The 16,563-nt window shown below is 53.2% G+C and overlaps 1 protein-coding gene across 1 annotated transcript; it reads left to right on the top strand.

The window, feature by feature from the left end:
- The first annotated feature begins 1,011 nt into the window (after positions 1–1,011).
- Positions 1,012–14,746, top strand: SOX10 (SRY-box transcription factor 10). The gene is made up of 4 exons (XM_072656056.1): positions 1,012–1,279; positions 2,020–2,507; positions 9,818–10,083; positions 13,935–14,746. The coding sequence occupies exons 2-4, from the start codon at positions 2,095–2,097 to the stop codon at positions 14,645–14,647; spliced, it is 1,392 nt and encodes a 463-aa protein (XP_072512157.1). The 5' UTR covers positions 1,012–1,279; positions 2,020–2,094; the 3' UTR covers positions 14,648–14,746.
- The last annotated feature ends 1,817 nt before the right edge of the window (positions 14,747–16,563 follow it).

Below are 16,563 nucleotides of genomic sequence, written 5' to 3'. Positions count from 1 at the left end.
CAGGGGATGTTAGAGCTGGAGAGAAAGATTAGAACAGTAAATGTCCAAGATTTGATCCCGAGCCTTCTATCCTCTGATCTAGAAGTGTTCATTACTCTACACTATACCTCAATGACCCCTTGGTCCTGTCCTTCCTTTCCTTCCTCCCTCCCCCATCACAGCACACCTCAGGCTTGGCAGGAGGTCAGCCCCTTTTCACCCAGGCTCTGGGGCAGCAGCTACTTCAGGACCATTAGACATCTCACCACAGATGAAGGGATGCCCCCCCCAACGAAAATTCCATCTTCATCTCTAACCCTAGGGCATCCTGGAAGTTGTAGTCCACATCACATCCCCAGAGATCTGGGGAGGGCCTCCTAACAGGGGGAAGGTAGTTAGAAGCTCTCCACACTTGGCTTTCACTGTCCTGGTCCTTAAAACAAGTTAGAGTCCAAGATCTCCCTTCTGGGGGCCTCAGTTTCCTTTTCTGTTAAATGAGGGAGTTGGATCAGATGGTCCATCTCAAAGCCCTCTCCCAGCCCTGACATCCCCTGCTCTAATCTCCCACCTGGCTCTGACCTTTCCCCTGTTCTAAGGTCTCTTCTAGCACTAACATTCTGGGTTCTAAGTATTTCCCAACTCCAGCACCCGGTAGATCTGTGATCACTTAGCTCAACCATTACCTGAGGCATTGATCCCCTAGTCTTAACCCAGAAAGAGATGGCCTCCCCCAACCCTCACTGCTTCATTCAGGATAGCTCCCATGCACCAAGGTTGGGGGAAGGGGAGCAGGGTAACTGGACCCCAGGAAGGCCCTTTGAAATCCCTTAAGCCACAGGGCCCCACTTCTCAGGGGCATGTCTTCCATCCCCAGGCCACAATCTATATACAACATTGACACCCCAACTGTTGCCTCCCCAAAAGGAAAAAGGAGAAGAGGACCAGGGATGGCGAGGGGCCTGGGGGGACCTGTAGGAACCCCACGGGTTGGGATAGCAAAAGAGCAAATGACTCCACCTTCTGCCCTTCCTTCCTTCCCTCCCCCCTCCCTCCTTCCCCAGCCCTCAGCAGCCACAGTCAGTCAGTGGCGTCCAGCCGGAGTGGTGGTGAGCAGAGCGAGCTGGTTTCTCTGCTGCATGGCAGCAGCCTGAGGCCCTCTGGGCCCCCCAGCTCCCTCCCCCAGAACCCAGAGGGACCCCATCTTCCCCAGCTTGGAGCTGGACCCCAAGCCCTGGGATCCCCTGTCCATCACCCCATCTTGGGACTTGCTGCTCCAGACGGGACCCGGAGGCCGACCGAGGTGAGCTCCCTCCCTGCCCCGTGCCTCTCTCTGGACCCCCCTCCCAGCTCGCTCCTTCTTCTGCCTACACCAGCAAGGGGAGTCTGCTAGAGACTGAGGGGGGTCTCCCATCCATTCTGTTGCCTGATCTCCTTCACCCAGATGGGCAGCAGGGTGAGAGGGAGAGTACAGAAGGAAGTGGGGAGTTGTCTGGCCCTTTTCCCTCTCTGCCACCTGCCTGGTGCCCCTGCTCTTGTCTCGGAATCTTGGTGGTGGATGGGGGAGGCTGGCGGGAGCCTCGGCCCCGTCCCTCCTGCCCAGATGGGCACCGCTGAGAGGCAAGAGGGAAAAAGGTGAGAAAATGGGAAATTCCCAAAGAGAGAGTCTATTCTTTCGGGGGTCCGTTTTTCTCTTTCTCTCCACAAACCACCACCTGAAAGCAGAAACAAACAAAAAAATCCTCAAATCCACCCACACCAAGAAACGGTTGGGACAGGGTTGGGGGGAGGGGGAGGGGGAGGAGGTCTTTCCCTGTCTGGGAGGGACTTGCAGGGTTGGAGTCAGATCCCCTGGGCTGCTGGGGCTGGAGTTCACTCTCTGCCACCCAGAGGGACCTGGGGGGCTGACCTGGGGCTCTGGCCCTGTCTCTCTCTCTCCCCTTTGCCACCCAGTTGGGCTGAGAGCCAGGGCTGGGGGAAGGGAGGACCTGTGGGTGCTCCCCAGGAAGGCACTCCTGCTCCATCTCTCTCTTCCCTTTCTAGTCCAGAGGCAGAAGGTTTCCCTGGCAGAGGGGCCCAGAGGAGGAGGACGAAGAGGAAGAGGGGGTAGAAGGTACAATGAGTGAGGAGCAGGACCTTTCAGAGGTCGAGCTGAGCCCAGTGGGCTCCGAAGACCCCAGGTGCCTGTCGCCTGGAGGCCCCTCCATGGGACCGGATGGCTCAGCCCTCCATGCCAGCCCTGGGCCCGGGGAGCTGGGCAAGGTAAAGAAGGAGCAACAGGACCCCGAGGTGGACGACGACAAATTCCCCGTATGCATCCGGGAGGCTGTCAGCCAGGTGCTCAGTGGCTACGACTGGACCCTGGTGCCCATGCCTGTCCGAGTCAATGGTAGCAGCAAAAGCAAACCTCATGTGAAGCGGCCCATGAACGCCTTCATGGTGTGGGCACAGGCTGCCCGGAGGAAACTGGCCGACCAGTACCCGCACCTCCACAACGCAGAGCTCAGCAAGACCCTGGGGAAGCTGTGGAGGTAAGTGTCTAAGGGTGGGTGGGCAGAACTGAAGGAAACAGAGGGGATACCAGTCTGGGCAGAGGGGGTAGCCCCCTCACCTGGTGTCCCATCCCATTCTTGGCTCCCCTTCCCAGGTTCATGGGCTCTAGAGCTGGGATGGAACTTTGGAAATCATGTTGTTGACAGTGAGGGAAACTGAGACCCAGAGAAAGGAAAGTACTTGGCCAAGGTCACCCTGGTACTAGGGTGGCCGAGCCCAAATTTGAACTCTGATCTGACTCCAAATCCAATGTGCTTTCTACTCAGCCATGTAGCTATCTTCTCTCCTGAGGGGTGGGTTGGGATATAAGGGGGCCTTCTTTGTCTCGTTCTCCCATGTACACACCAAGTTCACCTGTCTCTAGAATATTTGAACCCAAGGCTCTCTGGCAGCTTCTGCCCCCAAGGCTAGAGTCAACAGAGCCACCAGCACCCTCTGGTGGTTGGTATTCTGTTGGGAGAGGGAGGAGGGGACTAGGAGCTTGGGTTGGGTTGGGTTGGGTTGGGGACTCTGGGTGGATTCAAAAGACTACAGGGTCCCAGAACCACAAGCTTGGCAGGGTCCTTAGAAAGCAACCATCTAGTCCAACCATCTCATTTTACAGATGAGGAAACTGAGTCCTCACACCAGAGATTTCCCATTCATGAAACAGCCTTCTCTAACAGCTGAGTGCGCCATACTTTCCAACCTTGAGAACAGAATAGGGCTGGGGACTAGGGCAGAGCGGGACAAAAAGTGCCATAAGCTGGACAGAACCTCCAGGGACAACTGAAACCAGAGCCCAACTCCATCATTTACTAACTGTGGGACATTGGACAAGCAGGCTAACCTCAACCTTTTGGGGTCTCAGTTTCCTCATCTGTAAATCAGGGGGAGCATTGGGCTAGAGAACTCTAAGAACCCTTCCGGTTTTGACAGACTGTGATTTGATGACCAAATAAGGATGGGGATGGATGTGTGTGTGTGTGTGTGTGTGTGTGTGTGTGTGTGTGTGTGTGTGTGTGTGTGTCTTATCCAGGGACAATACCAGGCAACCAGGAATTTAAAGGAGAGAAAAATCAGTAAGGAAAAATAGAATGTCAGAGTCATCCCCGCACACTGGCACTGGGCATATCCATCATGCTTGGCCTCAGAAAGCCCAGTCCCAATGACCTCATGGCACCAGTTGGCACAGGCTTCCCCAGGCCTGTCTTCCTGATCTCCCATCCTGTGCATCCTTTCTACTCCCCAGTATTCTTAGGTTTCTCCTTCTTAAGCCCCAGAGTAGCCCCAAAAGAAGTGCCAGGCACCCACTCCTATTGCAGAGATGGAGTTTTACAGTCTGAATGTAAAATATTGGTAAAACTCTGCCCATGCCCTCCCTCTAGCCAGCCTGTCCCCAGGACACTCTCAGGTCATCCTCCCTCCTGGGGCCATCTTCTCTCTTGAGACCCTCCCCACAGACTACCAATTTCTTCCTTCTCTCCCTGGCAGGCTCCACCTCCGCCCAAAGGCTAGGTGGGGGACAGCAGTGCCTAGGATGGCCATAGGCCTCCTCATCCTACCACCCCAAATAGGGGACTCCAGCCTAGAAGGGAGACTGTATCACCTCTTCCCCTGCTGTGCCAACCCCAATCTGTATCTGGAAAAGGGAAGGTCTTTAGATCAGGGGAGCTGGGTGGGTCCCTGTTGGCACTCTGCCCTATCCCTCAATCCCCCACCTCGGTTCCCTTTATTCCAGCCCTGAAACCATGCGCCTGTGCTTTCAGAGTGTGGTAGTAGGTCCAGCAAGGAGACTGGAGTTGAAAATTGGGGTTCTAATTCCCAGGCCCATCATGGTGAGGACATAAGCAATTCACTTTCCTTCTGGGCCATAGTTTTCTCATTTGTAAACCAAGGTGTTGGCTCGGTTCTGCCATTCCCTGTTCTAAGTCTGCTCCAGACTCAGACATCTGTATTCTAGGGTCTTTGCAAGCCCTGGCATGTAAGAGGGTACAATATTGGGTCCCAGGGGCATTAGCCCCAGAATGTTAAGAGCTGGGAGAGCTCACTCTAGGCCCACTCCATGCTGCAGATTTCTGAGAGCCCTGTCCCCAGTCACCTGGACCTGGGAGTGTCCCTCCATTGCAGATCCAAGATTTGAAGGATACCGGGCAAGGGGGGGACCCAGAGACCCCTGGGAGCTGCTTTGTGACCCAAGGCCCTTTGGGAAAGCCTGGCTGGGGTGCTGGGGGTCCTCTAACTGAGTCTGATGTTCCTCTGGGTAGGTGGACATTAGCCCCCAACAGCTGGTCAGGAAAGGGTATGAGAGAAAGGGAAGAGGCAGGCCAGGCTCCAGGAATGGCTGAGGAGCTGGGGTGGAGGACTGGCAGAAAGCTGAACAATACAGAACACCACTAGCTGTGAGACCCTAAGCAACTCTTAGAACCTCAGTTTCTTCATCTATAAAATGGGGAAAACACTTAGCAAGGCAGTGTGATACAGAGCTCTGGGGAAAGGATTCAAAACCTACCTGGGTTTCTTGCTACCTGTGTGACTTTGGGCAGGTCATTTAGTTTCCTCAGTCTTCTCCTCTGTAAAATGAGGACTGAACGGTTGTGGAGGCCCCTTAAGCTCCCATCTATAATCCTATGATCCTGCTTGCACCACCTACTACTAACTTCACCAGACAGGTTGGAAGGAAAAGAGTTGTTGAGTGATAACTCAACAGACATTTATCAAGCACCTACTGTGTGCCAAGATTGTGCTAAGCACAAGGAATACAAAGATGGATATACCAGTCCCTGCCCCTTGAAAGGCTTAAGAGTAACTAGAGAAGATACTCTGAGCATATATAAGTGTATATAATAGATACTAGGGGTGGGGGGAAGAGGGACGGGGGATTAGGGAGGCTTCGTGCCTAGAGTGTTCCTTGAACTGAGCACTGAAGGAAACCAGGCACGTGAAGTTAGTCCTTCCGTAGCCTTCCAGGCCGAGGATTCGTCCACCCAACGCCCACCTCCAAGTCTCCACCCTCCCTGCCCTTCCCACACTAGATTCCCCCACCCAGGACCTGACCGAATGGGGAAGACCCAGGTCCCTGTTGGACACAAGACATGTTCCCCCCCCCCAGTCTACTGCCCCTCGTGTGCTAACCAGACTCAGAGGATGGGTTGGGGGAAGCCAGCGTAGGGAATGAGGAAGGAGAGAGCGCTAGGTGTGGCTGTAGCCCCAGGGCAGGGCTGCGGTAGGGGGAGCGGGACAGTGACGGGGTGCTGACAGGCGGGCTCTGTTGGGCAGACACTAGGGGAACTCGGTTTACTTGGGGTTTGGGGGATAGCAGGCCAGGAATCGGGGGTTCAGGGTGCATGGAATTCGACTGCCAGTCCACCAAACCGGGGAAGATCGGAAATGAAGCTGGCCAGCTCCCCTGGAGCTCCTGGGAGCCCCCCGGAATTTTCAGAGAGGCTTGCTCTCTGAGGACCCCAGGGGACCAAGGTTTCTGGACGAGCCCTAGGAACATCTCCCTTTTCCCACTGTTGGGCGATACGCAGAAGGGCTAAGCTGTCCTGGGTCTGGTGGAGGACACCCAGGCTGCTAGTGAGGGAGAGAAACAGCTGAGGTTGCGGGTGCCCAACCCAGACTTCCTTCCTGGAGCTTTCTAGAAGTGAGGGGGGTTAGGAGGAGAAAGTCTCCGACCCGCCTGATGGCCCCAACACCCTTATCTAGAGACCCTCCGACAGTCCCTTTGCCCCAAAGTACAAGATGGGAGCATCAGGAGTGGGGAAGAGCACTAAGGCGGCCGCGGGGCTGGGGGAGCTTCGTTGAAAGGAGACTACTTCCCTCCTCCACCCCTCCACCAGGACATCTCAGACGTAGCTTTGCTTCTTGATCCCAATTTTCTGAGACCCTAGCTGCTTAGAAGCCAGGATTGGCATCCATTAGGAATGGGGACCTAGAGCTGGGGAGGACCTTTGCCCAACTCCTTCCATGCAAGAAGGAGGCCCCTTAAGTAAGCCAGAGTAATTTGTGATGTAGCAGAGATTCGAACCCAGGTTCCCTGACTCCAAACCCAGCCGCATCATTTAGCTGAAGGAAGCATGGACCTGGCAAGAGTTCCCCAGTCCTCAGCTCGGCCACTTGTTCCCTGGGTGAATGTGGGCCTCAGTTTCCTCACCTATAAGATTAGGACAGTTAGACAAAATGTCCTAGACTGTCCCATCAAGCTCTATGATTCTGAGATCCTTCTGAAACCACCAGGATGGCAGCCTGGGGCGCCAGGCAGACACCAGTCAGATTTAGGCTGAGGACTGGGGTTCAGGTAGGGTTGGGGTTAGGGGATATGGGGGAGGGGCACAATGCTTCAACCATCCCCTCCAGCTGACATCCCTTGCTCCCAATCTCTGGGCCCCACTCCATTCAAGTGGCCTCAAATTCAGATCCCAAGACTAAGGACAGGTTGCCTCATTTCCCCATCTATTCCCACCCAACACCACCCGAGGAATCACAGACTTTAGGATATCAGGTGAGGGGGGCTCTCCTCTCTATGCTTAATGCTGGGGCTGTGACATTCCTATACCAAACCCCCCAAATTCTACAGCCACGTGGTGTAGGGAGTGGAGCACTGGACCTGGAGTGAACAGAGTTCAGATCCCGCTTCAGACGTCGACTAGCTGTGACTCTGGGCAAGTCCCTTAACCTTGGTCTGTTTCCTCATGTGTACAATGTAGATAATAATAGCCCCTACCTCCCAGGGTTGTGGGGAGGATCAAATGAACGAACAGATGGAAACTTTAAAGTGTTATAAATGCTAACTGATATTATTGTTCTTAGCATCAGCTTTGTACATCCCCCTGTTAAGGGTTAGAACAAGACACTGCATGTTAAAGACCCTTGCGTTAAAATAATAATGATCATGATAATATTTCCAGAACACTTACTATCTCACTTTTCCTCTTGATAATTCTGTCCCTCCCATTTTACAGATGATCATTTTACAAACTGAGGCTCAAAATGTTAAGTGACCTGAGCAGGATCACACAGCTAGGGAGTGTCTGAGGAAGGATTCAAACTCCAGTCTTCCTGACTCCGGGGTCACTACTCTATCTGTTACCCCAGGATGTCTAGGCTCAGTTCATTACTATTCTCGATGGACTCTGCACACATTCCATGTATCCTGATGGCACTTAGCTGGGCAGCAGATATCAGGGATGGGGGGCAAGGAGGGGGAACAGTGTAGGATTCACAGCAGGGATGGACCTCAGAGGTATTTTATCCCACTGCCCTAATTTTATAGAGGAGGAAATTGAGGCCTGGAGAGAAGGGATTTGTCCAAGGTCAGCCAGGTAGTAAATGACATGGATGGGACTCCAGCCTGGAGGTGGGGGAAGGGACGGAGGAAGCTGGTCTCTGGAACAGCTCCTGGCAGCTCAAAGGTTTAAGGCTCGGGAATGAAAGTCTCAGGAATGCTGGCCCTAGGAATGCTGGCCAGACAGGGATGCCTGGCATGACCACGCCCTCACACCCAGGCAGGGGAAGGGGGGGAGGCACAAGGCTAGTGGGGGAGGGGGCATCTCCTAAAAAAAAAAAGGAAGCGGGGTGTGCTGCCCAGTGGGTCCCTTCCAGGAGAGATTAGCACAGCAATGAATATAAGTGGGCTTTTCCCTACTGACTTGGATCCTTGTGCCCCATCCCCAAATCTCTGCCCCCAGAGTTAATTAGGGGAGGGTCACTTCCACATATAGATCCTCCCTTCCCCCCCTCTGAAGGCTTTGGGATGGAAAGGAAGGGAAAGTTCCTCTAGTGATTTTCCCTTGGCTCTCTCTGCCTCAGCCCTTCGATAGCCCCAAGTCTCCACATGAGCAGTGTGGGACAGTGATTAGAACACGTGGATGAGCCAGGGTAGGAGGAGGCCCATGTCACCCGAGTTCCTTATTCCCCTCTGTTCAACTCCTCCTCACCCAGTCCTTTCTTATAACATGAAGAAAGGATTTCTCTCCCGAGTTCATCTCCCCTTCCTACCAGAGCTGGGAAGAACCCTTAGACAATATCTAGTCACACCCTCATCTCACAGATGGGAAAATTGAGACTCAAGGAGGGAAATAACTTGCCCAGGCTGGTGAAATAGCAGAACTGAGATTTGAAACCAGGTCCTTTAACTCCACATCCAATGGGTTTTTCTCACTGTGTGCATACAAACATTGGCTCTCACTTACTGAGGCAAACACACCCTGACTAAAATGGTCTCACTTGGGATAGAGCCCATTGGATCCAGGAAACAAAACCAGCTCCATCTTTGGCCCTTACCAAATTGCTGACAAGCGCCCTCCTACCCTCCTCCCAGTGGGTATTTCCTAGCCACTGAGAGATGTGCTAAAAGACCTCTGGGGGGGTCTCTGGAGGCCCTGTCCTCAAGGTAGCATGTGTCAGGGACAGGACACAGGGAATCACAGATACACAGACTTTGGTTCCTTGGGTCAAAGTTTCAGAGCATCAGGGAGATGTGGAGGTGAAGGGGAGGACCCCTCAGAATCACAGGATCTGAGAGCTGGATAGTACCCCATCCTTTCACAGAGGATGAGACTGTACCCTAGAAAGTGGCAAAGTCCCCCAAAAATCCTTGCCCTGGTCCCCAGGTTCCTGCCCTTCTTTCTGCCCTTCCAAATGAGAGGTAGGACTGGTTCCTCAGAACTGACTGAGCCCAAGTTCTGCAAACTGGGAAGATGACTGAGTATCCAGGTTCCCTTAAACCCTAGGGTGGCTCAAAGCTGCTCCAAGATTTCCTGGCACTCCATTCCACTTTCTCAGTTCCCATCCCTCCTAACATTCCAGTTTGGGGTGGGGGATGGGGGAGAGAAAAGAAGACAAGAAAAGATTGGGGAACACAACTTCAAGGCTCAGTGACTTCTGAAAGCCTGATGCCCTCAGATTCCAAGGTGAAGAACTAAGGGCCAGACCCTTAGTAGTAGCGATGGAAACAATGATTATAAAATAATAATAAAAGCTGGAATCCCTATAGCGCTCCAAAGTTTATGAAGACCCTGACATAAGATTATATATTTAGGGCCCATATAGCTCAACCATTTTGCTTTATAGATGAGGAAACTGAGGAAAAGAAGCTAAGAGCCTTGCTCAAGATCACATGGTACCATAGGCAGGATTCGAACCCAGGTTCCCAATGGCTCCTGTTCCTCTAGGGCACCCACAGAATTTCTTTCCCGCACCACACCTTGGAGGCAGGGCCTGCAGGATTCCACAACTCACCCCCTGTTCTCCCCACCATGCTACTCTCCCCCTCCCCCCTCCTCCCTTCTTCCTCCCGGGCCCCCAGGCTGCTGAATGAGAGCGACAAGAGACCCTTTATCGAGGAGGCTGAGCGCCTGAGGATGCAGCACAAGAAAGACCATCCTGACTACAAATACCAGCCCCGGCGCAGGAAGAATGGAAAAGCGGCCTCGGGGGAGGGGGAGGCCCCAGGAGACGGAGAGCCTGGAGGGGCTGCCGCCATCCAGGCGCACTACAAGAACTCCCACCTGGACCACCGGCACCCCGGCGAGGGCTCCCCCATGTCCGACGGGAACCCAGAGCACTCCTCAGGTGCGGCTTGGTCGGGAGGGTGGGTGATGAGCTCCGGGGAGAGTGGAGGGCGGAGGGAACACGCGGGGGGCGGGGGGCACGGCACTGTGGGGTTGTGAGAATGATCTCCCATGGCAGAGAGGCAGGCCCAGAAGCCCGACTGGCCTTTCTCGGGGGCATGAGGGAGAGGAAGAAGGCGCGAAGTCCTACGGGGCCCCCGGCCTGGCTTCCCCAGGGGTGCTCCGTCATCCTCCTGGGGAAAGGGGGGGGCGGGGGGGGGGGGCCAGGAAAGCCCAGGACAGACCGGAGGATAGGTCAGTGCGTGTGACAGGAGGACATCATCTCTGATCTTTATGGGGGATACAGTCTGCGCAGGAGAGCCCAGGTCTGATGAGGGAGCCCAATGTCAGGAAGGTGCTGCCCCTGCCCCCTCCTCCACACAAGGCATTTCAATCTCTTGGACAGCCCAAAGGGGCTGTCATCTTTATTGGAGCCCTCCTCCTCAGCAGGAGGTTCTAATGGAACAAAGGGAGACATGCAGTCCTATCCCAGAAAGTTGAGACACACTCCACACTGAGGAAAGTCCTCAGGGTATCCCCAGCCTAGGAGAGGCAGGCTGCCCCCGTTCCAGTAAAGGAGGCACAGGACGCTCCTGGCTTTAAAAAAATCCACTCAGGATTCATCTGCTCCCGTGTTTGGCTCTGATAGAGGAATTGAGAGCTAGAAGTTTCCTTGCTTGGGGACCCCCTACTCCCAACCTATTTCATAGATGAGAGAGAAAGAGAAGTGTTGTAGGTAAGGTCACACAAGTTAAAAAGGAGCAGAGCCAGAATTCAAACCCAGGACTGCAAACTCCAAGGCAAATTCCCTTTCCTTGTATCCTGCAATCTTCTATAAACCATCTCCTGTGAAGCTGGCTTGGCTCCCTAAGCGCTATTCAGAGGGTGGGCAGAGTGACTAAACTAGAAACATCCCTAAGACATAAACAAGGTTGGGCAGACACAAGGCAAACCTGCATTTGAAGAGAGAAGATGTGTCATTAGACCTGCTCAGCCAGTGTTCCTCATTCCCAGCTTGTGCTGGAGAGACAGAGAGAGGAGAGTGAGACAGAGAGAGGTAGAAGAGGGAGAGAGGGAGACAGAGAGAGAGAGAGAGAGAGAGAGAGAGAGAGAGAGAGAGAGAGAGAGAGAGAGAGAGAGAGAGAGAGAGAGAGAGAGAGAGAGAGAGAGAGAGAGAGAGAGAGAGAGAGAGAGAGAGAGAGAGAGAGAGAGAGAGAGAGAGACAGAGAGAGAAGAGAGACAGAGAGAGGAGAGAGACAGAGAGACAGGTAGAGGAAGAGAGGGAGACAGAGAGAGACAGAGAGACAGAGAGAGCCAGGGCCTTTAAGACTATGAACACCTAGAGCCAGTCTACAACTGAGCATCTAGTGATGCAGTGGGGTGAACTTTCCTAAGACCTTGCTTAGGAAGACGAGTGTGCCTGGTGAACTCGGCAGACTTCCTAGAGGAGCCAGTTCTGAGCAGGGGCTTGAAGGATGGAACAAAGAGGAAGGGAAGAGGGAGGACAGAAAAGGGAGTCATTTGAGTACCTACCAGGTGCACAGCTGCCTGAGGGAAGGGAGGGTCTGTGGAGGAGAAAAAACAGTTCAAGTCCAGTGAGGCCAGGCTAGAGGACTTTGAATGTTGGAGGGACATAAAGAATCAATGGGTAGAATTCAGTGAGTATTTATTGAACACCGACTGTGTGCCCAGCTTTGCTCCCTACTGGGGATTCAAATGTGGAAAAATCCAAGAAGCAGGCGCCAGCCCTCAGGGAACTTTTAATCTGCTTGAGGAGGGGATCAGGATGTAAACAGATAAATCTCCCGTGCGAGGCAGGGGTATGGGAAGAGCATAGCAGAGAGCCAGATGTAGTGCTCTAGAAAAACTGGAGGAAGGAGGCCACACTTTCTGGACAAGGAAGCTCCAGTCAATCAGGCAAGTCAGTTGGTTTGTTAACTGACTGACTGATTGAATTTCTAGCCAGGAAAGTTACCGGTGCTTCAAGTGTACTCCTTCCACCATCACTTTCTTAAGTCTAGACAATCCACAAAACGAAAATCAAGCCCTGATCTGTAGCATGTGTGGACTTCTAATGTGTAAATGCTCCCTCTGAAGATTTAACGATCAGCTTGCCATTCAAACCGACTCTAGTAGACTCCTGGTAGTCATTAGTAATCATGAAGGGACCTCTGAGGTTATTTTGACCAATTCTCTTATTTTACAGACCAAACAATAAACATTTATTGAGCACCCACTCAAGTCCTTCAGAGGAAACAAAACTGAGATAAAAATGATTTCTGGAATATGGTCCAAGGAATCACTGCTTATAGTTCAGGTGTGGAAACTGAGGCCCAGAGGCGAAGTGAAGGCCCAGGGTCTGGCAAGTATTAAGTAGCAGAAGTGAGATTAGAATTTCTGAGGCAGTGCATTCTGTGGGAAAGTGAACAAATCATGGTTCTGCCATTTACTAGCTCTGGGCAGGGCACTGGGTCTCAGCTTCTCCATCTGTGAAATGAGAGAAACTGCACTAGTGGGCCAATAAGGTCTGTTCCACTGTAGAGCAATGAGCCCCGAGGAGCTCATGGAGTGAGGAGCAGTGCCTGGCATTCCTTCCAGCAAGGCTTCCTAGCCTTCATTCTACCAAGAAAATAAACCATCAGACTTAAGTGTGATCCCACTAACTGAGTAGAATGTAGTGAGGCTCACTAAAGCCAGCTGTTTGCTAGGCAGTGTGATGAGCAGCAAGGTATGAAGCCAGATCAGACTGAGTCCCAGAAGCCTTAGTGTAGAGGGAGGCCTCCTCAGTTCTGCAGAGGGAAGTCGTAGCAAGAGAGACAGGAGCCTGAGCTGCTCCCTGAGTCAATCAGTCAACGACCATTTATTAAATATACTGTATCCAGGGCCTGGAACTGTAGTCCCAAAATCCCTGCGCTCAATGATCTGACATTTTAACATGGAGGGACAGAAAGGGGAAGGAGAGAGGAACCCACTGTCTTCTCCCATTAGGATATAAGCTACTTGAGGGCAGGGATTGTCACACTTGTTTCCTAATGCTTTGAAGTTTTCAGAATCTTTGTTCACAAGAACCCCATGAGATAAATTCTCCAAATACTGCCATCACCAGTTTACAGGGGAGGAAGCTGAGGCTCAGAGAAATTAACCTGTTTGCCCAACTGAGACTCAAACCAAGGAAGGCTGGCTCCAGGCCCTGTCTGTTCCTCAGCCCCTCACCTCATACCTTGCTGTCTCCTAAGGTAGTTTTCAGACCCTGATCTGACATCTTCACCCCCTACTTTGGGATTGATCCAGCTTTGACATGGGGGCCTGTAGCAAGCCACTGAAGAGCAAGGGAATTGGTGGTGAGGTAGCTACAGCCCTGGATCTGGAGTCAGGAAAACCTGAACTCAAACCCAGCCTCAGACACTGACCAGTTCTGGAACCCTGGGCAGGTCACTTTACTTCAAACTGCCTCAGTTTTTTCCGCTGTAAAATGGGGATAATAATAGCACCTATCTCAGGCAAGGCTTCAGGTAGAAGAGAAGAGAAGGATTCTCTGAATTCAAGATGAGGAGGGAAGGCATTCCAGGCATGAGGGACAGCCAAGGCAAAGGTGTGGAGTTGGTAGATGGAGGGCCTTGTATAGAGAATAGTAAGAAGGCCAGTTTGGAGTCCCAGAGTTTACCCAGAGGGAGAGATGTGTGAGAACAAGAGTAGCTTGGAGTCTTTCGATGTCAGAGGAGTTTGTCTCTAATCCCAGGGGTTTCCTGAACCCACAACCTATGTGACTCAGTGTTCCTATTTTCTCTCTTCTCCCTCTACCCCCAATCCTAGGCCAGAGCCATGGCCCTCCCACCCCTCCAACCACCCCAAAGACAGAGCTGCAGTCAGGCAAAGCAGACTCAAAGCGGGATGGGCGCTCACTGGGGGACAGTGGAAAGCCCCACATCGACTTCGGAACCATGGACATTGGTGAGATCAGCCACGAAGTGATGTCCAACATGGAGACCTTTGATGTGGCCGAGTTTGACCAATATCTGCCACCCAATGGACACGCTGGTCACCCTGGCCACGTGGGGGGCTATGCCACGGCCAGTTACGGGCTAGGCAGCGCTCTGGCTGTGGCCAGCGGACACTCAGCCTGGATCTCCAAGCCTCCCGGTGTGACCCTGCCTGCCGCCTCACCGCCTGGTGTGGATGCCAAGGCCCAGGTGAAGACGGAGGCCTCGGGCCCCCCAGGTCCCCCCCACTATGCAGACCAGCCATCCACCTCCCAGATTGCTTACACCTCCCTCAGCCTGCCTCACTATGGCTCTGCCTTCCCTTCCATCTCTCGTCCCCAGTTCGACTACGCTGACCACCAGCCCTCAGGACCGTACTACGGCCACTCGGGCCAGGCCTCTGGCCTCTACTCTGCTTTCTCCTACATGGGGCCCTCTCAGCGGCCCCTCTACACAGCCATCTCTGACCCCAGTCCCTCAGGGCCTCAGTCCCACAGTCCCACACACTGGGAGCAGCCTGTGTACACGACGCTCTCCAGACCCTAGAGGGGGGCTGGAACCCCACTGCAAGACCCTTCAGGAGGCTGCACACTCCCTCCTCAGCCCTCGATCCTCTTGGCCATCAGCCACAGAACAGTGGGGGCTGTGGAGGCCAAGGACTGTCAGTCATATCTCCAACCCTCTCACCTTGATCACTGTCCTCACTTGCCTCCCCTGGTCTACATGAGGCCTTGTCCATCATGGACCTCAGTGGGATACTCTTATCTTGGCCTGTAATGGCTTGAGGGTGGGTACTGCAGCCCAGTTCCTTTCTTCCTTTGGGCCTACAGACTTTGCTTATCTATGTTGGGGAAGGAGGATGTCCATCCTGGAACCCACATGACCCTGTGGTACCAGTCCAATACACAGGCCTGCCCAAGGACCTGAGAAGCTCACCACACTGACTGACATGGCTGTGGGGGAGGCAGAGACCCTCTGAGAGCTGTGTGAGTCAGCCATGTGTGCAAGGGGATAGAGGGAAGGTTCATGGGGCCTATCCTCCCCTGCAAACTGATTAGACATGGAGGAGGTCGTGGAGAGGGCCCTCTTGGCATAAATTCTGTACCAATACCCTTGCTGCCTGCCTAAGCAAGGACAAGAGACTCTATCCTCCTTCCTTTGACATTCTTTGCTAAATGAACTGGGGGCTTCACCCCAGGCAGTGATAGGGAAAGAAGCCGCCAGGGAGGTGGGGAGAAGATTTAGAAACAACTAATGAAGGGGTCATCCCTGTCCCTCCCACCATGCCTGCCCAACCAAACTGCCAATCCCACATTCCCCCATAGTTCCCACTTCCTTGCCCTGGTCCCAGGCCCCTGGACTCCCAGATTGAAGAGGTTGGGCCAACCAAGCCCCAGACTTTGGCTACTGGTCCCAGGGAAAGGCCAAGGCCCCTGTGGTCTGGCAGCCAGGACCTCCCTGAAAATATCAAAATATCGATGTATACATTCTCCTCTCCCATGCATTGGCCCTATCCACCTGGTCCCCCCACTCCCACCCCAGCCCCAACCCACAGTGTTTGAAGAAAATATGTAGCTATGTCTGTACCCCTGTGCCCAGGTCCCCAATCCCTGTCCACATATAACACATTCTTGCCCCTCTCCCCCTATTTATCTCAGTAGCCCCTTGCCTACTCCCCTGCCCAGCCCCCATTAACTCTGCATTAAGCAATCCAGAATAATAAAATTAAAGGTTTCAGTTACTGGCCTCCCAGGCCTGGCCTTAGTCTGTCTGTTGGGGATAGGGCGGGACAATAGGCAGCCCTTAGATTTTAGGGCCACACAATGGCAGAGGAGAGAGAAAGCTCTGAAGTCACAGAGACCATCCTCACTGTCGCAGGGAAGGGGCCAGCTGTCTATCACAGGCAGAGGCCCGAGCCCACCAACTTCTCCTGGTTGGGGTAGGGACTGGGAAGCGATAACGTGGAGACACACTCACACTCACATGTTCATACACAAGGACACATTCCTTAGTGTGCACTATTGCTCACCTGCACACAAACACACTCATGCATACACATGTTCACACATGCTCATACACACATACATCTCCAGCTATGGGTGAGTCAGAAGGGGCTCCTTTAGGGGATATTTCACTGTCTCCCCTCCACCTCACCATATGTCCCCTCCTCTCATCCCTGCCCGTTACATAATCTCAGCTTTGAGAAGACCCCGAGCTGGTTCAAAGGATCCGGAAGTCTCTGAGTCTATTCACAGAGCTCTGGGATGAAGAGCTCATCAGATTGGGTCTTCGGAAACCCAGCACCCAGCTGCCCTGCATGACTGCAAACCACCTGGCCCAGATGAATGACATCCCCAGGTCATGGAGGAAATGGAAGATGTGATTACTGAGCCATTGTGAATGCAATTAAAAGGGGAACAGAAACACAAGGTTGGAGGACAAATGTCCCAATTCATAAGCAA

The sequence above is a fragment of the Notamacropus eugenii genome, chromosome 3 (assembly GCF_028372415.1).
Source record: "Notamacropus eugenii isolate mMacEug1 chromosome 3, mMacEug1.pri_v2, whole genome shotgun sequence".
NCBI lineage: Eukaryota > Metazoa > Chordata > Mammalia > Diprotodontia > Macropodidae > Notamacropus > Notamacropus eugenii.
This window is presented reverse-complemented; position numbering and strand designations above follow the sequence as displayed.